This window comes from Pleurodeles waltl, chromosome 8 (genome assembly GCF_031143425.1).
Source record: "Pleurodeles waltl isolate 20211129_DDA chromosome 8, aPleWal1.hap1.20221129, whole genome shotgun sequence".
Taxonomy (NCBI): domain Eukaryota; kingdom Metazoa; phylum Chordata; class Amphibia; order Caudata; family Salamandridae; genus Pleurodeles; species Pleurodeles waltl.
In genome coordinates, this window is record NC_090447.1 from 233,384,057 (window position 1) to 233,409,917 (window position 25,861).

The following is a 25,861-nucleotide window of genomic DNA, read 5'->3' on the forward strand; positions in this document are numbered from 1 at the left end:
ATTCTGATACATTAAGTGGACTGGGCTCAGTCTCTGCTTACTTTTGGATTTAAAAGTAATCTGAAAAAAATGTCTTGAGAAGCAGAAGGCCTCATCATCAAGGAGTTGGTGGAAGAAGTTGCAGTGAAGATTTCTTGGTTCGGACTATGGGGGTCATTCTGAAAATGACCAAAGCACCGCCAACAGGCTGGTGGTGCTTTTTTCCCTATTCTGACCGCAGCGGTTTCCCGCTGTTTTTCCCCCGGCGGTGCTAATCCGCCAGGGCAGCGCTGCAAGCAGCGCTGCCCTGGGGATTATGACCCCCTTACCGCCAGCCTGTTTCTGGCGGTTTGCACCGCCAGGAAGAGGCTGGCGGTAAGGGGTGTCCTGGGGCCCCCTAAAAGGGCCCCGGCCAGCTTTTCACTGTCTGCATAGCAGACAGTGAAAAGCGCGACGTGTGCAAATGCACCCGTCGCACGGCCGCAACACCGCCGGCTCCATTAGGAGCCGGCTCCTGTGTTGCGGCCTCATTCCCGCCGGCCCAGCGGGAATGTCGGAATGGGGGCCGCGTGAGTGCGGCCGCATTGGCGGCCGCATGACGGTTTCCGCCTGGCGGGCGGCAGTAGCTGCCCGCCAAGGTCGGAATGACCCCCTATGTCTCTTTTTTGGAAGTTGAAGATCTATAGTGTGATAAAGCTGCCGGCTGTAGCCAAAAAGGAAACCATAATGTTGGATACCCCTTCTGCGAGGAGCCGCTGAACAGGATTTTCTGCTGTGGAGAAGAGCATAGCGGGAGCTGCCATAAATCAGGCTGACTGGCGATGTACCTTAGGCAGATCAGCGAACAGATCTCCTCTCAGTTCACAGGGTGCTTTTTAGGTGATGTCAAAAGTTTCAGATTTGGGGTATATGGGCACCTTTAGCACCACTTCTATCAGCCCAGAACTGAAGGGGTACCACTTGCAGGGCCATGACTCACTCAGGCTAGGTCCAGGTCAGGTTCAAGAAGGTTAGAACCTTTATTGTCCGAGGGTCTGATCAGGAGGCCAGCCACTGAGACCTTGGAATCACGCTGGAAAACTTAGAATTAGTGAAGGCATCCTTTGTAATATTGAATGTTTTCTTCAAATTACTTTGGTACTTTCTATTGGTGAAGGTTTGTTAGACACTTGACTTAAAATGTTTGTTCCTCATTTTGATTTCTGTTGGTTACATTTCATGCTTATTGAATCTGTTAATTGAAAATAGCACAAGCTCCTGATCCTATAGGGGTAAATTTAAGGTTACAATTCACAAAATATCTCCTTACTAGGGATGTTCCTAAAACAGGGGTGATGTAACATTCATTGTGAATGCACATGTTGCATGCCCTTTTGAAAGATTTGATCATGGGTGGAACTTGTTGTTTTAGACTCCAATATGGGGGACACTCATACATTCAGTCTTGCAGCATTATTAGACAAAAATTAACTATTATGACTTAGAGGTCCTGCAAGGATATAAAGAATAGCAAGCATGGTTTGGTGTTCAATTCTCCCATGTTGTTCAAAATATCAGAATGGGTTCATTAATTAATGAATGGGGCAATCTGGCTTGCATTCTCTGGTGAACACCATACACTGACACAGTGAATTTAACACTTGCAAAAGTAGGTTAGTTATTAGCTGAGGTAGTTGCTGTTTGTAGCCACATTCTACAGTAAAGCATACAAATGACTGCTATTGGAGCACTTGCTCTTGGACCAGTGCAACACATGCATGCGACAGTACAGGTAATTAGCCCACAGAGTATTAATGCTATCATGATCCCACAAACCATCATGAAATTCCATTCTAGATTGCTTGCATTAACTCAGGTAAAAGCAGTCTATCCTCATACAGCGCTCCTGGATAGGCATAGAATCTTAATTATGTGTCCTCCTCTTGGCATGGTACAACTTGGGAAACAGTATTTGCAAGTATTTATAGCACAGTATATGGTGCACCCTCCTGGGAGAGGTATTAAAGTAGGTACAGTTACACCTGCGATGATTTAGACATGGCAATAATGTACAAATTTTAGGCAGTCTCCTTAAAAGATTAAATAACATTTATGGAGAGGCAGCAGTTCTGGCTGAACCCCAGCAGAGAGGCAGTGGTACCTTTCATGGTAGTGAATGGTAAAGCCCAAAGATTTTTTGAAATGTTTACACCTCTGTGGATAATGATACCTTAGGTTCATGGGCTATTAAACCACACCTCAAAGCAAACAATTGGAGTGAGGATTCTGGTAAGGCAAAAGATGCAAGAACAACTACAAAAAAGCAGAAAGCAAAACAAAAAGCAATAACTGAATCTCCATGAAACAGAAACCCAGTAGGGGTGGACATGTTTTGAAGGACTATGACAAAATCAAAAAGCCGGGGTTTTATCAGTATCCTCATAGCTGTCCTGCAAACAATAAAAGGACAGAAAAACATGGATCGACTGACATTGCAGAATAGACAGATATTTGAAGCAGAAATGTAAACCAGAAAAGAAAGCTAAAGTTAGTATGAAGAATAAAGAGAACGGTTTGGACTACAAGGTGCATTTTAGGAAATAGTAAATAGTAAGTCTAACTGTTAGACCTGTGTGCATGCCTCACATGTTTGCTGATCCTTTCTGTTGATCTTGGGACTCTGAAAATTTTATCACCGCCAACCAGTGCTAAAGTGCATGTGCTTCTCCCCTCATACATGGTTTGATTGATGTATCCACAATTGGCACATTTAATTTACCTATAAGTTGCTAGTACAGTACACCACATGTGCCCAGGACCTGTCAATTAAATGCTACTAGTGGAACTGCAGCCCTGATTGTGCCACCCTTTAAAGTAGCCCTTAGACATGTCTCAGGCCTTCCAGTGCAGAGCATGTGTGAGCAGTTTACACTGTCATATCGACTTGACATTTAAAACATCTCACCAAGCCTGAAACTCCCCTTTTATTACATACAAAAACACTAGGTAGTAGCACATAGGGCAGGGTGCTATGTAACTAAAAGGTAGGGCATGTGCTGGTAAGTTTTAAATGTCCTGGTAGTAAAAAACTCTCAAGCTCATTTTTCACTACTGTGAGGCCTACACCTCTCATAGGTTAACATTAGGGATTCCTTATTACATTTAATCTATCATTTCTAATTGAGAAGGAGTAACTATGTCATGTTTAGTATGTATGGAATTGTAATGACAAATACAATTTAATGGTAAAGTCAGATTTATTATTACCATTTTGTAATTGCCACTTTTAGAGAGTTGACAATTTCCTGCTCATAGCCCTGCATGCCTGCAGCCTGCCTCCAATATACGTCTGGGGTAGGGTGACAGCTGGTTTCCTGTATGCCCTCTAGACAGCCTCATACAAAGGAAGGGTAGGTATAACTGAGTGGCCATCTGCATGTTGATGGGTCATCCTGGGCAGGACCGGAGGGAGCACCTGAATAGGCAGTGTCCTGCTCCCATACAAAAGAATGCTTAAACCCCTGTAGCAAGTCCGGAGCCAGGGCAGGAAGAAAGGACCTCTGTGCACTTCATAGACCCTTCTTTGACGTCACACCCACTTCAAAGGCACAACAGGGTATAAGTACTGGACCATTGACCATACCAAATCAGTACACTTCTGGAGCTGTGAATAATCTGCCAGGAAGAAGGGCTGCTGTACTGCTACAAGGACGGCTATTCTGCCTGGGTGCTGCTCTGAAAGAACTGCTTTCCTGCTGTGCTGACCTACCTGCTGCCATGCCTGCCTGGGTGAGAAGGACTGGACCTACTCCACTTGAACCCATATTAATTCCAAGTGCTTGTCCTCTTGCCTCCTTTTCTGAGGTCTCAGGGACATCATAGACTTCTGGCAACCTACACCAGCACCTGGACTCTTGCCAACAGTGAGTCCTCCCTGCCAAGTGGTGTCAATCCAGTCCTGGGCCTTTCGAAGTGGGTTTTTATGTGCTGAACCAGCAGAATCAACATATTGTTGTCATTGCACCGGGCAGAACTGACACATCTTCCTTTGATGCCAACACATTGCTTCTGTCGCCGGCTGTGCAGCTCAACAACAATGCAGCACCTTCATCACAAAGAATTTGATGCCACACTGCTGCTCAAGGACATTGATTCGATGACTGTGCGGCTCGAGGATGATATATCTCCGACTGCACAAATTGGAATTGACTTATCATCTTCACCCCCCCCCCCCCCTCCCCAATAAAAGGTATTTTTTCAGCTGGACAAGGTTGGTTCCCATAGCTGGCCCTCGCTCCACCGCGATCAGCCTGAACTTTTGGATTTATCTTGGTATAGCACAACCAGACAGCCATAGTTGGCACTTTAAGCTTCGAAGCACTAAATTGCCAGATGGTATTTAAAAATTTGTATCTCGACTTCTACTTATTGGATTTGTGTTGTTTTAGTCGTGTTTAATCATAAAAATCTAATCTATTTTTTCTAACTTGTAGTGGAGTCTTTTTGTCATGTTTTCACTGTGTTGCTGTTCTAAGTGTTACACAAATAGTTCACTAATTGCCTTCTACGTTAAGCCTGCCTGCTCTGTGTCAAACTACCAGAGGGTAAACACGGGTTAATTTATGTGTGTAACTTATTTACCCTGACTAGGATTGTGGTCCCTACTTGGATAGGGTTCATACATCTGCCAACTGGAGTCCCAATTTCTAACACTAACGAAAACGCATGCCCCTCAAGCTACAGCTACATTTGTGCAATTTAATATCTTGGTTGAAGTGACAATTGTTCACCAGACTCTCAATAAGCATCTGGTGGTGACTCCAACTAAACGATGAATACAGGTTGAAATGCCAGAAGGACATGTAAACCCTCCACACAGGTTTTGTAAGGTAGAAATACAGTTTGACAAAGACATAGCAGAAAGAATAAAAGGTATATTCTGGCCTCATCGGTCCAATGTGTATAATATCATTCTTGCAGAGTGGGACTGGCCTCCTGTTTTTGCATGGCATGCATTTTAAAGCAGAGTGGTATTAATGCAAACATTTTTGTACTTACTACCTGAAAAACTTGGGGGAAAACATGCATGTGGGTGGGCTATACAATGAGCTCATTTTTTCTATGGAAGCCAAATGGGGTGAGATAAAGGAGCTGTCCTAATGCTAATTCCCTTAAGGAGTGAGCCTTAAGTGCAAACCCATCATCCTTTGAAACCAGAGGCTAAGGACAATATAAAGCTAGTTCTGTTATGTTACAATGTCAAAGTATAATAGTGCCTTGTAGTTCTACAATGAAGATTGCTCTTTTTTAGTATTAAATCTGAATGGCTTATATATAACAGTCTTGGGTTATAGAAATTTAAATGCACATACATGAACACGCACTGTACAAAATGCTAAACAGTTTTGGAATTTAGAGAGAAAAAAGTATAAGATGACTTTGAACATCTCCGATGACTTATTTAGGTGAAAAATAGTGCCTAATTAGTAATATCTTACTGCTTTCTCATTTGGCAAATGTCGGTACATCGGTACAAGATTGTCTAAGGGGTATATATATATATATATATATATATATATATATATATATATGTCCCTGAGTTATTTGCAGCAAGTATTATGGAGATCTTATAGGATAATCCTGAGAGGCTTTCGTATATTTATGATATATACATCATAAGTCCTGACTAGTTATAAAATGTATTTCAAGAAATCTAAAAATGCATATTTGAATGCAATTTTCCTTCGCTGCGGCTGAGTGTAAAGGATTTCAGCCTGATTTCATATAGAGGTGTGCGTCTTTACAACCTCATAATAAACTCAGAAATTTAGAAGCCCTGATAGGCACTTAAACCTCAGTAGAACATGCTTGCCACATTTTGCTGAGTGAGTGAAGTTCTTGTATGAGTTAATTACTTCCAGATTTTCTGAAAAACATTGGACAAAGGCACATATAGCTCTCTTATATGAATTGCAAACAGACATGTTAGAGACTAGAGGGCATATTTATGAGCCCCTTGTGCCACCGCTGCATTAGTTTTTTCTGATGCAACAGCAGCTCAAACCTCCAAATCATATCTATGAGGACATGCAAAGCCACTTTCGGTGGCTTTGAATGGCCCCATAGATATGGAGTAAGGCATGGCAGTGCAATTTGTTTCATTGTCTTACTCTGCATTAGGAGGCGTTTCATGGGCATTGCAGTGGGTGTTCCCACGCAAAACCCATGGATTTTGATGCACCCCAGATTTACAAGAACTTGCAAACATGGGGATGCACCAAAACCTTACGCCTTCCCTGGGGATGCGCAATGAAGAGAAATATCTTTATTTCTCTTAGTGTTTTCCTCTTTCCATGTGTGCTGCATTCTGAAAGAGGAAAATGCCCCTCAGGATTGTTTTTGTGCATTAAAGTGTCCCTTCCTGCACAAAAACAATCCTGCATGCAACACAGGCACCCTTGAACCTTGGTGTAAGGGTGCCTGCATTGGAGCTAGGCAGCCCATTGTGCACCAGTACACGGGGAAAGGACAGGAATGTGCCATATTCTATACACACATTAGATTTATGCCCTTTCACTTTGATGCTAAGCAGCGCAGCACTGGAAGATGACTTGCTGCACTGCCCTACACCAAATCCCCATAAAAATGCCCCCTAAATATTTACTTACTTGAGAAAATAAAACAAACCTAGAAATTAGGGTAGTTCCCAGCACTTAAGGCTACGTATATGTAGTATAGAGCAAAGGACAGACAAATCCCATAGCCTGCAGAGCACATCTGCACTCCTCTGCTAAAAAGTGTTTCACTCCCACTGAGAAAATTCTCACTGCAATACACACAGCCCTATTGAAAGAGAACCCTTAGGCACAGGGGAGACAAATCAATATATTCTATCTTATATCTACTCTAGAAGCAGCAGCAAAAGCACATATTCCCAATACTTGCACTCTAGACCTAAGTTGGCTGCAGTGGGCTGCTTCCAAATTTTTTTGATTTACAATTTGAATAAGATCCAATATTTTACACACAAGAATTTTTACAATCCATACAAAGTATATCAGAAACCTCTGGATATTTTACCTATATGGGAGTAGAAGAGTGAGGCAATAAAAACTAAGCAACTTAGGGAAAGCTGACTATCCTACAGAATAAGCTTCCTTTTTTCCATATTTAGCATGTCATGGCCCATAAAAGTGAAGAAATTGATGCCAAAGGGAACTGTGCAGAAAACATGGCTTTCAAGAGAGTGGCACAAACCTCTAAGGTGGCTGATGTTACCATATCACAAACTAAAATTGATGTACATATTTTAGTAGCAACACAGGAAAAGGTGAAAGGGGAGAAACCTCCTGATGGGTTTTCCGTCTAGATGTCCCTGCCCTCTTATGAAAGATATTGTTCCTATGCTTTTTTTGTCACATTCCTTTGCATTTGGGCACAGAAGACTTGTGGTGGCTAAGAGAAAAGGCAGTTCATGTCTTTCATTTAAACAATGGTTCTGCTTTCACTGGTGTTTATGGATGCTATGTCTTGTGTGGAAGTAGCATTTATACACTCACATCTGTTCCACTCTGAAATTGATGCTGTTGTAGAAGAAGCCAATGGTAATTTCAAACAAGCCTTGATGGCTATGATAATGAAAACAGGATTAAGCTGGGTGCATACATTGTATGGGGTTCAGAAGGCATTAAATAACTAGCTTAGTTGAGAATCAGGTAATCACACCCCATACAAGATGCTCTTTAGAATGAATACCAGTGTATGTGCTTGATGTATAAGACCCTGGAAAGGTAGCACACCAAAATCAGCTGACCTTTAGATTCAAGTCATTCTGATCCAGAAGGTTCAAGGAACTAGAATTAATGTGAAGAACTCTGATTCTGCCACTGATGAAGATAACATTCTTAAAGATTCTGACGAGTAGCTCTCCAAAGTGGCAGAGGTAGTACACGAAAAGATCCATGTAAACAAATTGTCAAGCCTGTCTTTGGGGGTAGGTACCTGAACAGTGATAGTGTCACCATTATCTGGGTAAAAAAAAAAACTAAAAAAACAGGAAGGTGTAAATTGATCACATCAAAATGCATTATGTGGCCAATTATATTCAGTAGACCCCTGATGACACCAAAAGGCCTCTGGAGGAGATCGAAAATTCCTTTCACCTACTCTGTAGGAGCTACTTCAAATAGAGTATTGCCATGCTGAAGACCTGAAAATCATTTCGGGGGCTGAGGAGCCAAATGTGTCTCGAGCTTTATACCAAGTACCAGTTTTCATGAGTGAACCGGAGTCTGTGATACAGAGCCAACATCAAGTTTTGAAAACAGAGAAGTAATGACTCTTCCCCAATCAAACAATGTTACAGATTGCTTCTTGCTTCTTGTTGTTTTTATTACAGATACCTTTGTTCTCAATGGTCACACAACTGGATTGCATCTGAAGTCTTTTCATTTATAATGTGCATCATGATGCTGATTATAGTTTTGCTTCATGTACATGGGAACAATATTCCTGAAAACATACAGTCTCCTTTTAATGCAGTTGCATTTTTCTTCTCACAGAGCACGCCAGGATTCTCATGCAGTGAACATCAATGCATATTCTCTGCTGGACAGTGTTGTTTCGGAAACGGATCCCTGGTTCAAATTTCCCACACTTTGAAAATATTCTAGATTACATAATAGCCCAAAGTCTCTTCACAAATTCATGGGACATAAATGTTAATAAACAACTGATAACTGGCTTCATACATATACCAATTTTGACAATGAAGATCCTCATTTAAAAGAACAACTGTCCATGGTTAGTAAGGACATGGATTTCAATAATTTCCTGCTGGATCCGCATCCTGTACAAAATGAACAATTTGTAACCATTTTAAAGGAAAAGCACACACATTCTGAAAGAGAAGCTGTGGAAAGAATCAGGGATACTGACAAACAAATCATGCAGATTACATTTAAGATAATAGCTAATGGCTTCCAGACACTCTCAAAACGAGTGTACCCAATTTTGAATATAATTACCTCAATAATTCTCTTGCCATTAGGAAAGGCTCAGATTAGAGCTGTAAAACAACTGAATTGGCCATTATACACTTTGACTGTCAATAAAGTGAAACAGCAGCTCATAAATGAGAGTACCTTGTTTAACTCCTATAGACAAGATAGAGACCAATGGCTAAAAGAGAAGCATAGTACACCCTCTTAAGTGATGAGGTGCTAGTTTTAATCCATTTTTTGTGGCAGAAAACCAACATATCATCTGACTCCCACATGGAGTATTATCCTTGCTAATTAGTGCCTTTCATTTTAATGATATATCCTTTAGTTGGTAAGAATAATTAATCATTACTTGGAAAACATCTCACTTACATATTGCTCTGTTTGTTATGGGGCGGTTGCAGTCCAACTGATTTTTGGTCTCAGGTTACCACATTCTATACCATGAAATATATATTTCGGTGGACGAGATATCCATCACCGCTGTGACTGAATAATCCATCAACGAGTTGTAAATCAGGCCTCAAGTTTCTAGCACTGGGGGGGGTCTAGAAAAACTGATTCTCTGCTGTGGTCTAGAAGAAGAGATCCAGAAAATGTATGAGGCTCCTTTAAATATTAATAAGTTAAATCTATGTACGAATTGAAGCCCACAAGGTAGGGTACATGCCACCCTACTGTGCCAGGCAATTGACTTTTCTCTGAGATTAGCTTTCACACCTCACTAAGGTTTAGCACCTACTGGAGAAATAATGCAAGTTATCCTCAAGGAGGTTCAGGCAGTGAACAGGTATCTTTATAAAATGTGTTTTTAAAAAAAATATTTACTAGAAGTCGTATTCACTTCATTAACCTTATATACATTCAGTCCTCTGAATGCTTGCCTAGCAATTTTTGTCTGGAGTTATTAAATACATGTGAGATTTTTTCTACTCTTCTGCCCGTTTTATTCATATACAGATCATCCATGGGAATGCTCAACCGATCTTGATGTTCTGTGCTCCTTTACTTTTTTCACCCAGAATTCTTTATCATTTTTGTTTGCATATTAATCACTTGGATTTGTCTTCACTGTCCTTAAAAATGTAAAGAAAAAGAACATATAAATAAATACTCTCCATACCCACTACTCAGGTGTCCGGATAGAAAAATCGTAAATGCATTTATACTTATCGTTTCCTCCTATTTGGAATGTATATCGATGGAGAATATATCTGGTTACTTTCATACATGTAAATGAAGTCTGTAACAGGGGACAATCTAAATTAAAAGCCACTCATAATTGACAACTGAGGGCCTGATTTAGATCTCAGGGCAGGGGTTACTCTGTTGCAACAGTAACAGATATCCCATCTGCAAAAGTCTAAATACTATGGTTTTCAATGGTGTTTAGGTTTCAGCGGCAAAGGAGTAGCCCCTCCACCGAGATCCAAATAAGTCCCTAAGCGTTTTATGCATTTTTGGGTAATGATTCCAGATTTATTTTACATACTTAACTAACTTAATTTTAAGTGACTAATATCACATTGAGCTTGTTCTGAGAAGCCAGAGAATATACTTGTCGCCGGGGAATTTAACTAGTGTGGCCCTACGCATAGAAAAACATGGAGGCAGTAATAGATAACTTGCACAACATAACTTTACAAATATGTTTTGAACTTTTATCGCTGCATGAGCTGGAGAAATTACCTATTTAAACTACAACAAAAAGGACAAGAACAAGTCGATAATATTTTAGAAAATGTTATTGTCTACACGATGATTTCCTCACTTAGATAATATTTTTTAACTGCTGAAACTGTATATGGATGCCAGTGCAAGAGTGAATGCTTTGGACCACTGATTGTTAACTCTTACTAATATCCACGATATGTTCACATACTTTATTTGTACCTAAAAATCATCACGTTAGTATTAATACATTTCCTCTAAATTAACGCACAAAGTAATTATTTATTTGTTTAAGTAAGTTATTCATCTAAATTAAATCTTTCTGTTCAAAGAATCATTCCCTTAGCATTGGGAAAGTAATTCAAAATAATGTTTGTAAGTCTCTTATATCAACTGCAGCGTTTACCTATTCCCTTAACGAAGGGACTCTGTCAGAGAGATCGCAAGTATTGTTTGTGCCATGGAGCTGATGATTTAGACTCTGTCAGAAAACAGATGTTGTTTTTGAAAAAATAGCAAACTCGTGATTTAATGAAGTGCACGAAATATGGTTCTTTTCAGACAGACAAGACAGCTTAGACAGATAATCAATGACCTAATTACTTGCACGGAAAAGGAAACCACAGTGTTATGTTGGCACCATAGATACAGATTCTCGAACAAAATCTTTTCAAGCTGGCAAGGTGCTGCAATATATCCCGGGAATGGAAAAATAACTCTGCAACCTTAGCAGTCGCTGCAGATCTTAAACGATTTTCTGTGAGTAGCTGCGCCTTTTTGCTGGCTTAGATGATAGAGCTCCCATTCTGTCAAAATGCAGTTCCCCGCCCCATTTAGAGAAAGAGGAACGTCTTATTGTGCACTGGAGGAACCTGTACCATCTTTGTTGGCTGCTTTTCTCCCAGTGACCAGTTGGTTTTAGTACAATGTTGGGTCGATTACATTAAGGAACATGCTCCTGATGCAACTTTTGCCTGTCCAGATCCACAAAGAGAGGCATGGTGGAGCTGGGCATAGAAAACCAACAATGCCATCGTGTGTAGGAAAGAAGCTTCCCTGTATGCCAGGGATATCATAATTTTGTTTTCCAGAAACAAATCCCAAATTTGGGGGTTTGCATATGAAAAACAAAATAGAACGATGAGTGGCGCAAATGAATGTGGTGGGTCAAGTGGCATTTTGCATTGTAAAAAGTGCATATATGGGATCAGTAAATTTAGCACTTTTGTAAAGACTTCCCGAGGGCAGTCCGAAAACCCAGTGAGCCACCCCAAAGCGTTTAAAAGAGCTTTTTACTCACATCTATATACGACATATTTATGCAAGGAAAAATATTTGTGAATCATAATATACTTTTCCCATGTCTTAGCCCTTGAAATAAACATAGGGCCTGGATCTTAAAGATTGGTGTATGAGTAGGTATGATTTGCTCCTGTATTACTCATAGCTTTGTTAATAGCTTCGAAAGTAAGCCAAACATGGGCCTGAATTCCAGGAGTACTAAAAGTAAGTTGTAAATTGGGTCACAGAAATAAACAACTAGTCGTAGAAAATCTTTTGTGAAGCAGGCTGATTGTTCAAATCCTAGAAAAACCTAATCATCCTCTCATTTTTCAGTGGTTGATAAATTAAATACCAAAACATGGTTTATTTTATTTTCAATGCTTTGCAGATAATAAAGTCCTTGAATGTTTGCAAATACCCTTTGCACCTACGCATAACAAAAAGTATAACTTTGGAATTAGTCTTTTTGAGCTCAAAATACCCCAGCGCAGCAAATCTGAAGCACTATCTGACAAAACCATGTTTTTGAGAAAACTGGGCTGATTGCAGAAGCTCCCCTCACTTTTTGCCCCCATTTTTAGTTGATACTGGTGTTTTCTGACTCTCACTGTGCCCTAGGCACTGATAACCAGTCCCAAGGCCAGTACTCTGTTTAAAACAGTATATGCAAATCAGGCCTAAATATAATTGTTTCTTTCAACCTACGTATAAGTCCCTAACATATGGTTGGTGTAGGAAAGTAGCCTCTTTCTAGCTTGGTTACCCCAACTTTTGGCTTGTTTGTCAGTGTGTTCGACTGTGTCTACTGGGATCGTGCTAATCAGGACCCCAGTAGCTATGCTCTCGCTCTTGAATTTGGTTGTTGCATATTGTTACCTCAGTATTTCACCCACAATTGGCATACTGGTGCCACTTTATAAGTCCCTAGTATATGATACCTAGGTACCCAGGGCATTGGCGTCCCATGGGATCCCTATAAGCTGCAGCATATATTATGCCACCCATAGGGAGCCCATGCAAAGACTTCTGCAGGACTGCCATTGCAGCCTGCATAAAAAAGTGCATGCACCCTTTCACTGGCATTTACACTGCACCAGGTCACTTATAAGTCACCCCATAGCAGGCCCTCCAGCCCTGAGGGCAGGGTGCAAAGTACCTGTGTGTGAGGGCACCCCTGCAGTAGCATAGGTGCTCCCATGACCTCCAGGACCATTTTCCCAGACTTCGTGAGTGCAGGGACGCCATTTTACCTGTAGTGGACATAGGTCACTACCTATGTCCAGCTACATATCAGTAACTCTGAACATAGGCATGTTTGGCATCAAACATGTAGGAATCATATCCCCATGCTTTTGCAAGCATCAGTTGTATGATCCCATGCACTCTGGGGCCTTCTTAGAGAACCCCCAGTACTGCCATTACAGGCCTCTGAGGTTTTCCAGGCAGCCCCAGCTGCTGCCACCTCACAGACAGGATTCTGCCCTCTTGTTCCTTAAAAAAGTTTAAGCCCACAAAGGCAGAACAAAGGATTTCCTTTGGGAGAGGGGTGTTACACTCTCTCCCTTTGGAAATAGGTGTTACAGGATTGGGAGGGGAAATGCTTTGAAGGTCACATTTGGTGCCCTTCTTGCATAATCCAGTCTCCACCAGTTCAGGGACCACTAGTCCCTGCTCTGGCATGAATCTGGACGAAGGAAGGGGAGTGACCACTCCCCTATCAAGCACCACCCCAGGGGTGGTGCTCAGAGCTCCTCCAGAGGGTCCCTGGGTTTTGCCATCTTGGATTCAAGGTTGGCAGGGAACTCTGGGAACATCTGAGTGGCCAGTGCCAGCAGGTGACATCAGAGCCCTCCCCTGATAGGTGCTTGCCTGGTTAGCTGACAAATCCCCCTTTCAGAGCTACTTAGAGTCTCTCCTTTGGGTGGTTCTTCAAATTTGGATTGGAGACTGCAGCAGGGATCCTCTGCATCCTTCACTTCAACGTCTGACTGAAGAAACTGCATCTGGATCCACCAGGAACTCTACAAACTGCATCAAAGAAGCAAGATGCCTTCTGCAACATTGTATTTTCAGCTCCCGCCAGCAAATGCAACTATTTCCCAGTTGTGCATCCTCTGAGGACAGCCGGTCTTCAGCTTGCACCAGTAGGAGCCAAGGAATATCCCTTGGGGTGAAGGGTTCACTCCCCTGCTTCAGCAGGCACCTACTGCAGCGATGACCGGCTGTGTGAATCCCCTCTCCTGCTGAGCTGTGTGGATCCTGCATCACGGATGGTAGACTGAAGTAGTCCTGACGGTCCTGACGTCCTACTGTGCAACTTTGATGGAGGTAAGAGCTTGCCTCCCCACACAAGACAGTACCCCCATGCACCGTGTATTTTGCAGTTGCCAAGGATTGTTGGCATCCTTTCACAAAGTTCTTCATACATCTTGTAGCTCTGGCCCCCAGAACTCTATCTATCCTGTGATGCACAGTTTCCTGATTTGCTCTTCGGGGGCGTGGGAGCCTTTGTTGTAGTGCTGCATGTGCCTCTTTTGCACATTCCTTTGTCCCTCTTGCTGTGGGACTCCTATGTTTGCTGCCTGGTCTTCTGTGGGCTCTTAGAGTTGCTAAGAGCCCCCTTCGACTCCCCCTCCTGGGCAGAGTCCACCTGGTCCTTCCTGGTCCCGGGCAGCACCATTTTCCGCTAACTGTGATCTTTACGTGTGCCAAGGCCTGTTGGCAGACTCCAGCGACACAAACCAGACTGCACTTGCACCAACCAGGAACCCGACTCCGCCTTCTTGGATGCAATACTGACTGTGTTTTACTGCTGCTTTCCTGGGCACTGGGGTGGCTTCTAGTACTTACCTTTGGGGTTTTCTAGTACTCCCAGCTCCCCTCTACACACTACACTTGCCTAGGTGGGAAACCGACATTCGCATTCCACTTTCTTAGTATATGGTTTGTGTTCCCCAGGCCAATTGCTAACTATTGTGATTTTTACTAATTGCACTGTTTTCTAACTGTTTTTACATATGTTTTTGCATACTAGTGTATATAATGTGTGTATTACCTACCTCCAAAGGGAGTATAGTCTCTACAGGATTTTTGTCATTTGTGTCACCAAAATAAAGTACCTTTATTTTTATAACACTGAGTATTTTCTTTCATGTGTGTGAGTACTGTGTGACTACAGTGGTATTGCATGAGCTTTGCATGTCTCCTAGATAAGCCTTGGCTGCTCATACATATCTACCGTTAGAGAGTTCCTCGCTTCTAGACGCAGCCTACATTTCACTAATAAGGGATAACAGACCTGGCACAAGGTGTAATTGCCATAGGTACCCACTGCAAACCAGGCCAGCCTCCTATATTATGGCATGTTGGTTTAGGGACCCCAGTATAGTTAGTTCACACATAGGTACACTGCTGGGGTGTCCAGTGTCTTTTCAAGGGTAGGCCTGGCTTGGTGGCTGCTTTTAAATTAAGGTTAATCCCAAATTCAACTTTGGAATTAAAGGCACTTCCAAAGTGCCAAACTACCTTAGTTTTACATATAGGTCACCCCTAAGGTCTGCTCTAAGTGCCCCAAGGGTTGGGTGCAGTGTAAATATAAGCAGGGACATTATAAAAGATGTTTACAAGCTCTAGTGAGGGAAAACAGCCATACTAATTATCCCCATTGTTGTGCATTAGCTTCAAAGACCAACATTGGGAGATTTTATTTAAAATGAATAAAGGCTCATGTCCACTAGAAAAGAGATAGATCTGATAAGTGTGGTATAATATTAAAAGTTAGAGTACGGCCAACAACTTGCCAAGGTTGGATTTATTATAACTAGAACAGAGAAAGAGTTTTAGAACTCTTTCCTAAAGTCTTTAAAAAATCAGCTCTGTAGTTCCCTTTCCTGATTGGTCAGTCTCTGGCAGCCTGAGACAAGCTGCCATAATGATGTTTGAAGTGGCCTGAGCTGAGACAAAGGAAACAGCTAATGGGAGGAGAACAGCTGCAGCAGATGGCAGAGCAGGATGGGGGAGAGTGGCCAAACTGGTTTTCAAAGGAGGGAAAGCAACTTGGGACAGAAACTGGACCACCCATATTTTCTGTTCCCCCAGCCAAATGGGAGCCCCAATAATTATATTAGGAGAAGGGCTGGAAGGTGTGTGTTATGGAAACCTGGCCACACCAGTAGTAGGCTCGGCCAGATGTAACCTTCAAGGAGAGATATCCTCTATTTTGGATCTTTAAAGAATGTTGCTTTCGGGGATTGATTTTTGCCACACTTCACAGGGAGTGGTCACCCCAGAGGGTGGAACCCTGCCCCTCATTGACATCCGCCTCCTTACCAACCCAGGAGAAAGGATAAATGTGGCAGAGCTGCCTGACAATTCAGATCCCTGCTGGAAGAAGATACTGGAGAAGAACTGCCCTGCTGAACTTCTGGTCTGCACCTGAAGGACTACAACCACAAGGACTGCACCAGCTGAACACTTTGGGCTTCACCAAGAAAATGAATTTCCCTTGCTTCTGCAATTCCAGGAGTGGAATCCCTATAGGTTACAGGTAGAAAGGAGCTGACCAGAGTGCCCTGCATCAAGTCCTGCAAGACGAGCCAAGCTGACCAGCATCCAGTGGCCAGTTGAGGATTCTGACCAGGTGCATTCTGGGAATTGTAGTCTCAACTCCCAAGGAGCCACTCAGAGCTTCTGGAACCTTGGATGAAGCTTGTAGGCACTTTAAGGACCCAAAAGGGACCTCTGGCAGAATATCCAGAAGTTAGGAGCAACTGTTGTAAAAAGCTCCGTAAGCTGAAGAGGTGCATTGTGGCAGCTGAAGTCCCAGACCCCATGAGGCATACCAGAGCCTCGGAGCCCTTGGCTGGTGCTGTTCTCCATTTTCCTGAATCAGAAAAAAATCCTGAAAGTAAGTTTAAAAGTTTTACAATGCGGGCAGCTTGAACTCTTGACTGTGTACTGGTCCAGCTCAAACTTTTTTTTTTTTTTTAACGCTTTGAGTGCTATTTGCTTCTAATGGCTAGTTTTACTTTTAATTAAAAAAAATATATTTCTCTTGTTCTCTACATTGAATTTTTGTAATTTCAGTGTCATTTTAAAGACAACAATATGGCCTTTGTTTATAAATTGGTGTCAGATGTTTATTGTGTGTTGTGTTTTACTTATTTATTGTTTTGTTGGTATCAAATGTTTTACACACCTGTCTCCTAAGTTAGGCCTCACTGCACATAGGGTAAGCTACCAAGGGTTGAGCAAGGAGTCATTTATTGAGACCTTGTTTGGACCTAGTGGGGGCTTGTGGCCTATTTCTAAGTGTATGTACCTGCCTGTCCTTACCAATAACCCAGTTTCCAACAACGTAGAAATCAGACACCATGGTTGTGAGGTCCTGCTGACATTTCAGAGATCTAGGAAGTTCAAAAACCTTTGAGTGCCAACTTTTCAGCGTTTCTGAAATAGCACCTTGTGGTCACTAGACAGCACTTAGTGGACAAGACTCAGTCCAGCAGAAGCCACCATCAATGTTCAGTCAAGTACCAGGTGCTACTGTTCAGCTGGGCAGTTTGTTTGTTGTTTTCCCTGTAACCATACAGGTAGTCAGGAGGTCACCCAGTTGACCCTTGGCGTCCACTTCTTAGTATTGGGTGGAAGCTGGAGTAGGTCCAGTTATTCAGTTCTCCACACAGGTTTCAAGCAGCAGGTCTAGTTCTCTTCTGTTCTAATTCAGGCTCAGAGAGTGTTCTGATGGGCTGTGAATGAGCTGTCATGTTTGTAGCCTTCACTAATCAGTGGGTGGCGTGGCACCTGGACACTCCCTAACAAATTAGAAAATAATTGCAGTTGCAACATTTCCCAAATTTTCAGCACAACCTGTTTGCTTACTGCGAGCTAGCCCAACAGTACACTATTGTAAGGCAAATCCAACATGGGACAATCTCCCAGCCCCTGAAGGATGCTTGTATGCCGGCCAGGTGTGTGTTTAGGGAAAGGAACAGCCACCTCCTTTTAAGCTTCATGTGGTTTACAGAATAATCCACCCTCTCAGTGGGCTGGTGGCAAAATAGCTACAACGGGTCTATGAAACAGAAGGTTTCACTTCCCAAGGTCTCCCTTTACTTATAACTATGAAACAGGAGGATTCACCTTAAAGTTCCTGGACCCTCCCCAACTGTCTCACCTATGCTAATATCTGTGACATACCTCCCACCTATGTGTTCCATTTACTTTTTTTGCTCTGAGAGCAGTTTTCATATCTGTTTAAGTAGAAGCACTTGCAGGACCATTTGCCAGCATTCTAATTCTAATTTGCCTACTGGAAGTCTAGGCAAGTAAAGGACAACTTTTTAAAAGTCATGTTTGCTAAATATTTATTAAACATCTGACTTCACCAATGGGTTTGATTTGATTAACTATTTAGAATAGTAGTTAATCACCTCTGTAGCTTATCCTAATGCAATGTTAGTAGACTTATTATTTTATCTGTTTGTTACTGTGAAAATATATTTGAGGGGATAAACACTGTAGGTACCTGCCAATACTAATTTCTTGCATGTACCACTTTGAAATACTAGGCACCTTACCTTGTGCACTAGAAGGGCTACCTAGAGATGGCTCATTTAAAATGTTACTTAAAATGTACATTATAATGATGATTGTATTTCTGCTTCTTGTACATGAAAACTACATTCCTGAAAACATACGGACTCAAAAAGGGCTACCTATGGACAGCTTATTTAAAATATAAACATAATGGTGTTTCCTACTGGAATAGGTTCTTGTGACAGGTTTGTCTGCAGGTTCAACAGCTGCAGTAGTCAGGCTGCACAAGTAGGTCTGAAGCCATGTTTATGGTTTCTTTATCACTGAAGTGGATGGTATAATAAGTGTTGCAGTCCACAGTGACATTTAACTTTCCATGCCAATGGCATATTTTCCTGCATCATATACTATGGTCTTACTATAATATTAAATAATCAACTGCATATTAGCCAATTTGACCATGTTTTAGGGGCCAGAGCACATACACTGGGGCATGGACAGCGCAGTGTCCCAGTGTGCAGAGTTAAAAAACTATCAATACCAGTTAGCAACAAAAAAAATGAAAAACAAAGTAGGTGTGATCCCTCAAAAAGTGGCACTTTCTCAGAGAAATTCAAATATTTGATGCAGTACTCCTGGAAACCGATGCAAGGTAGTAACCTGTGGGTTCAGATATAGACATTGTTTAAAGCATCAGGCCCACTGAGCTCATATCTCTATACAGTATGACAATAATTTAGCTTTTAATAATACCCCAAAAATGTTCTTATGCTTTTCATCAACCAGATAAGGATACAAAAAAGCAATCATAAATTTAAAATAACTAATTATCTTGAGAAACATCACCATATTGGTATTAGATTCTTCCAGTAAATAACATGATCTATATTTGAAAGAAAACTGTTGGAAATATTTAAAAAAATTGCAAAGTGAGGTGGCTTTACAGTTAGTGGTTTGGAATACTATTTTCAAGGGGTTTGTGAGCATTGCAATGCAACATTGTTCGCCAATAATGAGACTTAAAAATGTAATCTTTGATTAAGGGGGAGATCAAAATATCATATTTACTAATGGATAATGATTGATTATTTTCATCTTGACAGATAACATGTTAATATGGAGTACTGTATTTATTGTACTTAATTATGAGCATGGGGTGGCAATTACATTTTTGATCATTAGATTAGTTTTGACATTTTATAAAAATTATTATCATACCTGCATAATATAATTAACCCACAATACTGCTACTAGGGGGATCATTACAAGTGTGGCGGCCTATAGACCAGGGAACCGCCAGCTCCACCAGGATCTCAGGAGATGGTGGCAGTCCTAATCCACCAGAGCAGCGCTGCAAGCAGTTCTGCCCTAGGGATTACAACCCCCTTTTCTGCCAGTGGTTTCATGGTGGTACCACTTGGCATGGACAGTGCAGGGCCCCCCCTAGCCAGCACCATCACAATGTTTACTGTCTGACAGTGAACACTGCGAGGGTGCTGGTGCACCCTGTGGGCTACAGCATTGCCACCAGCTCGATTACAAGCTGGAAACAATGCTGTAGCCTGTTTCCCACTAGGCCAGCAGGCTGAAACTTAGGTTTCCGCCTGTTGATCTAGCGGGAAACGCATAATAGTCTGGTGGAGAGCTCGCCGCATAGGCGACAGCCACCCCATCAGAGTTTGGTGGATGGATTTTTCTGTCTGCCAAATTCGAAATTACCCCCTATATGTATAGAATTTAGACTTCAACTGTCAAAAACCCTCTATCAATTAAAACAAATATCATTCTAATTTTGTCAAAAAATCAAAACAATAATAATAAATGTATTAAGCATTTGATTTATACCTGTGCATGTGAAGAACTTGGATTCTCCCACGCTGAGCTCTACCTTCATTAGTGAAATTGTCACTTGCAGAAGAGCTGTAACATATAATAAACATTCATTGTTATTTGTTGCCATATTACAAATGAAAAACAATTGCAACATGTTAGCCAGAAATGTGCTTCTTTATTACAGGGAATACATATTATATAGCATATTATATGACATAGATAAATACACATATTACATAAAATAGAACATAATAATACAAATATATTTAAACTATTGTTCTTGAATTGTATATTCGGTACTGATAACCCATCCACATATTGATGCATGGACATATGATTTCACCGTCCAAAATGCTTCATTAAATGAAGAGGAAATGTCTTTGCCTGTTTATGTTCAAGAGCTGTTCACAATAAAGTCAATCCTGTCTGTATGCATTCACACTTGGACTGAGCCGTGTGTCAGGGTCCTGGTCCTCCACCTACCCACAAAAATCCTGTTGCATCTCTCCATACCCTCAACTCCAGCCGCTGCTCACTCCGCTGCTGCACCACATCACATACGGAGCCTTCAACTGCACCCCCAGCTGATTCTTCTGGAAGCTACTCCCCCAGATACTCCCCACTCCTGCACCTCAGAAACCTCTGTCTCACTCAACACATCTCAGCCCCCACCTATGCTAGTGGGCTCATCCAGACCCTATTTTTTCCTCATTCAACTGTACTGTGATCAATACACAAACTTCTGTTATCTGGACTGACCAAGCCATTGTCAGTTTTTCAATCACAATTTGCCACCACAAAAGAACTATAATGACAGGCCCTGACTGCAGACACTGAAACAAAATATCTAAGGTGCATTGGCCTTCCACCCAACATAAAAACCAACCAGAGCGCACAGGGCATGTATCCAGCAACATAATCAACTTTAAAAACTGCATCAAACCCTGCACTGAGACCCTAGACCCTCAGAAAAGAAGCAAAACACCAAGAAATCAAATGCAGGTCAATAGGCCAATGTGGGAACGTATGAAGATCAAGCCAAGAAGAATTGGACAAGGAAGCATTCAAATTCACCCAGAGACACTACCGTCAGCAAAACTGGGAAAGTAAAAGGAAGAATCTAGTGGAGCACATCACAACAGCTACGACAGCAGCAAAGACATTTTCGCTACTCTCAAGGACTTCACTACACTGGCAGCAACCATCAGCAAGACCACCCCAACCCAAAAATTGTGAATATGATCTTGCAGACCTCTTCTGCAATAAAACCATAGCCATCTACACCAGTTTTGACCCACAATCAGACCTCATCAAACTTGCAATAAGTATTAGTGTATTGGACTAAGGCAACAACCTTACAACAGGCAACCCTTTCACCACAGAGGAAACCACAGCATTCGTGAAGAACATCTACTCTGGGGTCTCATCTGTCCCCTGCCCTTTCATACCTTCAACAAAGGCTCAACCCCCAGAAAAACCTTCCATCATTCCCTGAAACACAGATGATACACAATTCATACCATCCCTCAAAGCAAGGAGCATTTTATTGCCTGCATGACCGAGGTCACCATCCAGATGAAGTCTAACTGTCTCAAGCTCAATACCGACAAGACAGAAGCAGTGATATTTGGAGAAAAAAAACAAAAAAACATCTCACCCTGGGAATCAACTTGCTGGTCGGCCAACCTCAGAACCACAACTTTCACCACCCCATGTCATCAACAGCTTCCTGCTTCCACACCATGATAATGCTGAATGAGATCTTCAAGTGGCTCTGAAGCAATACCTGAGAAACCCTCACTCACAACCTCATCACCAGCATGCTGGGTTAGGGAAACACCCACCATGCCATAATCACCAAGTAATACATCAGAAGACTACAAACCATCCTGAACCTGTCAGTCAGATGCATCTTCAACCTTCCATGCAAAACGCACATCACATCACAGAACTGGAAGCTTCACTGGCAACTAATACATAAGCACACTCAGTTCAAAATTCTCATCCTCATATTCAAAGTACTACACAACATAGTTTCAGGAAAACTGGAAAATCACATCCCCTTCCATCAACCAGTCATCCAGATTCCTACTCATACATATCACACGCATTCATAGAAAAAGAGCCAGAAGTCGAGACTTCTCAAACATCACATCCTCCTCCTCTCTACTTAAGTTCTGCAAGCAGCTGAAGACTTGAGATGAGGGGTGCACACTTGCTCCGTGCGAAGATACCTTCGCAGGAGATAGCATTCTCTATAAATACTTATAACATAACAGTCTGCTAATTTTAATGAAGGTGACCACCCCTAAGATGAACCAAAATGTAATATATTTGACTTTACTTTCCTGAACCAACCCTTATGCTTTTGAAGGAATAAATGTTCTGGATCCCAACAGTGAATGAGTGTAGCATGGAAGCATCAACATTTCCTGTTCTACATTTATTAGCTTGGAATGCGGTCATGACATGGGTAAACCCAAATCTTGCTCAAAGATTTTTTCAAGTTCATCTGTGACAGGATTAGTAGAAGAGGGAGAGGAAATGTGAAGCAAATATGGGAGAGTGGTGGCAATATTTAAAACTGAGTAAAAGAGAGAGATGGAAATTATACAATTTGAAAAAATATAAAGAGGGATATGAATATGAAGGGATGACAAGCAATAGAGGAGGAGATGGTAGAGTGGACTGGGTGGGAGCTCGAAGTGTATGTAAAATGAATACTTGTGAGAGAGAAGGATACTGAGAAATACAGGACAACGGGGTGTAGTTCAAGAAAAATTTGTAGCGAATGCCTCTCAGATACGAGAACCTATAAGGGGCACATTTGCTTTTTCTGTGCTGAGAATTCTATATGCTCCGCTTTGATGTCTGGGACTAGCAGACAGATTGTGTAGGGTTGGTAAAATGTGTGCAAATGTCTGAAGGACACTAGTGAAAGAGAGTGAATCATTTATTTCCTTGAGTTGGTGAAGGCACATAACAGTTCATATCTAATGCCAGAGCTAAACTAGGCAACCAAATCTGGATTCCAATGTTGGTTCTTTCAATTGAGATTGTATATACAGTGTACTTTTTGGGATAGTCACATTTTCTAAATCACCTAAGATCCAAAATACTGGTTATGATACATGTATGCAAAAGAGGCAGTGTTCTGCTGCACAAATGTCAGAGTGTTGTGAAGTCTACAAGTTGACAATCATGTTTTACAGTACAGGTGGATTACCCAACTCCACAGCTTCATTTGCTGACCCAGATGCAACTGGACAAGAAACCTTCACCTTTTCAAACTGTATTAAATTAATAGAGTTTTTCATATTTTGGCAATTATCTATGAGAATCAAGTGCCCTGGTATGGAGTAGTAATCATATTAGGCTCACTTGTGCTTAATTATTATTAGTCAACCATTAAAGTCAGAATTCCAGAGTAACAATTGAAAAAAATCGGTGAGTGTGAGTGTGGGGGGGCATTCTAAGGCAGATATATTTTTTAACAATATCCAAACATAATTTGTAGGTTTTCAATTTATTTTTCACAGTGACAGTTTGTCTAATTGTATTTTGATAATCCCCCTGTCACTAGCTCCTTAATAATAAGCGAACCACGTACTCGTTTGTGTGTTTTTAATTGTACTTTGATCCAGCAAAATCATTGCCTAAACTGAGAGGTGAGACGTAAATTGACCATAGAGTGAAAAAAAGAAGAAAAACATCCTACAGCGCGCATGAATACAATATTGCAAAGACCTACCACTAATATAGAAAACTCTTGAAAATGTTTAACCTAGTTTAGGAACCTGGTGAATAGCAACTAAGATTTTAACAGCAATTTATTTTGTGTTGCTGTAATTAATTTATGGATTATAGAAAACAAGGAAAAATCCAGGCTGTCATCACAGTTAATTAATTGCAAAAATGTAACACCAAAATGAATAGGAATCAAATAGCAAAGTGGAGTCAAACCAATGTCAGAAATGTCCTAATAAATAAATAAGTCATTGTGTTTTCATTACAATCATACAGTAGAGCAAATGTAACAGTGATGTATATTACACATTGATTGTATCTGAAATCTAAAGCAATTATATTTCCTTAAGAATCAATGAGAAAATATGAAATTAAAATTATTGCACTAAAAAAAAAAGTAGAAAATATTACACTAGACAATTAATAGAAAAGAATGGACAGTTTCACCAGAACCTCAACACTTCCTCTTGTTAATTTTCTATCACATATAGTTGGATATTAGGTAAGGATCTTTACCATTAGTTGAGTTTACATCCTTGTGTGGATTTTGTTGATGGAAGTCACATTTTTTGATTGAGATCTACTGGAGGTTGTGTTTAATTTGGGTTCCATAAGATCAAATCACCCATGTATGTTGTCTTGGCCAACCATGAAACAAGTTTTGAATAAGCCAATGCACAAAGCCACATGTTGGCTTCAGGAATTGCTTAGCCTGTAAGTGGGATTGTTTTGTACTATCCTGAAAAAGTAAAACATTCAGATTATGAAATGGACAAATGTGATCTTCACTAGTTATCCTAAAATGAGTAACTTTGGCCTCAAGACAACTTACCGATTAGGATAAAAGGATAAAAATTCCCAGTAGATCAATCCAGCACATACAAAACTAGCATACACTTTATCACTAGTAATAGTGCACCTCAGGTTTACAGTATGCTAGCTCACTAGCCATTGCCCACTGAATAAAATCTTTCATGGGTCAAACCAAGCCAAAGCTTTTAGGAGTAAAAGGTTTGCAACATGCAGTCAACTTGTCTACAATGGCAAAATGCTCAATATAGTTGGAGCAGGAGCATATTTTAGGTGATAGCCTTGAAGAAATCCTGGTACAATTAATTTAGTTTTAGTTGTCCAAAATAATGTAAAAAATATATTTTCCATTAGGTGTCTTTCATAATGTAAAATGACTGTGGTGCACCTGCTAAGGAGAAGTCATCAAAGGTTATGGAAAACACATTTACAGGACTGTCTTTCCAGCTTTGTAAATCCCATAAATATTTCTGGATATAGTCAATGTTGTGGGAGACAGCCATAAATTAAAACAGTATCACTCTCAAACAAATGACACCAGAAATACTAGTTTCCATCCAGAATGAACACAGGTATTGTAAAGGTCCATGTAACACAAACTAGGCCACCATATGTGGTTATGGGGATAAAAGAAAACCCAGGCTGACCACTTCATTGAAAAGCAGATCGTGCAACATTATGTTTCTACTGTTTCAACTAGCTAGTTTGTATTTTAAAATGTTTCTTCTTGGCCATTCTCATGCTTTTTGAGAAGGGACGTCGCCTGCAAACGCTGTTGCCAAAGGTCCTTTCAGGCACACAAGCATAATGTAAGGGGTCTAAACCAAAAATATATTATTCTGTTGGATTGAAGCCTGGACGAAAAATACACGAGTAAGGAAATTAATTGCATATTTAAAATATTTCACAGATAAGGATAATAGTTCTCAGCTGAGAGAAAAACGTTTACTGCTTTGTATCTTACAGTAACCTTGTGAGCTTATTGCTTAAACTATTGTTAGAGATCGCATGCAGAACTT

General features: G+C 41.1%; 1 protein-coding gene across 5 annotated transcripts in view; it reads right to left on the minus strand.

The window, feature by feature from the left end:
* The window catches only part of NCAM2 (neural cell adhesion molecule 2), a 1,466,086-nt gene that overhangs the window by 995,542 nt on the left and 444,683 nt on the right, over positions 1 to 25,861 (minus strand). For all 5 annotated transcript variants that reach the window (XM_069204093.1, XM_069204094.1, XM_069204098.1 and 2 more), the window contains exon 2: positions 20,298 to 20,372. In XM_069204093.1, coding sequence (XP_069060194.1) covers positions 20,298 to 20,372 — 75 coding nt within the window. The remainder of the gene's footprint in view (positions 1 to 20,297; positions 20,373 to 25,861) is intronic.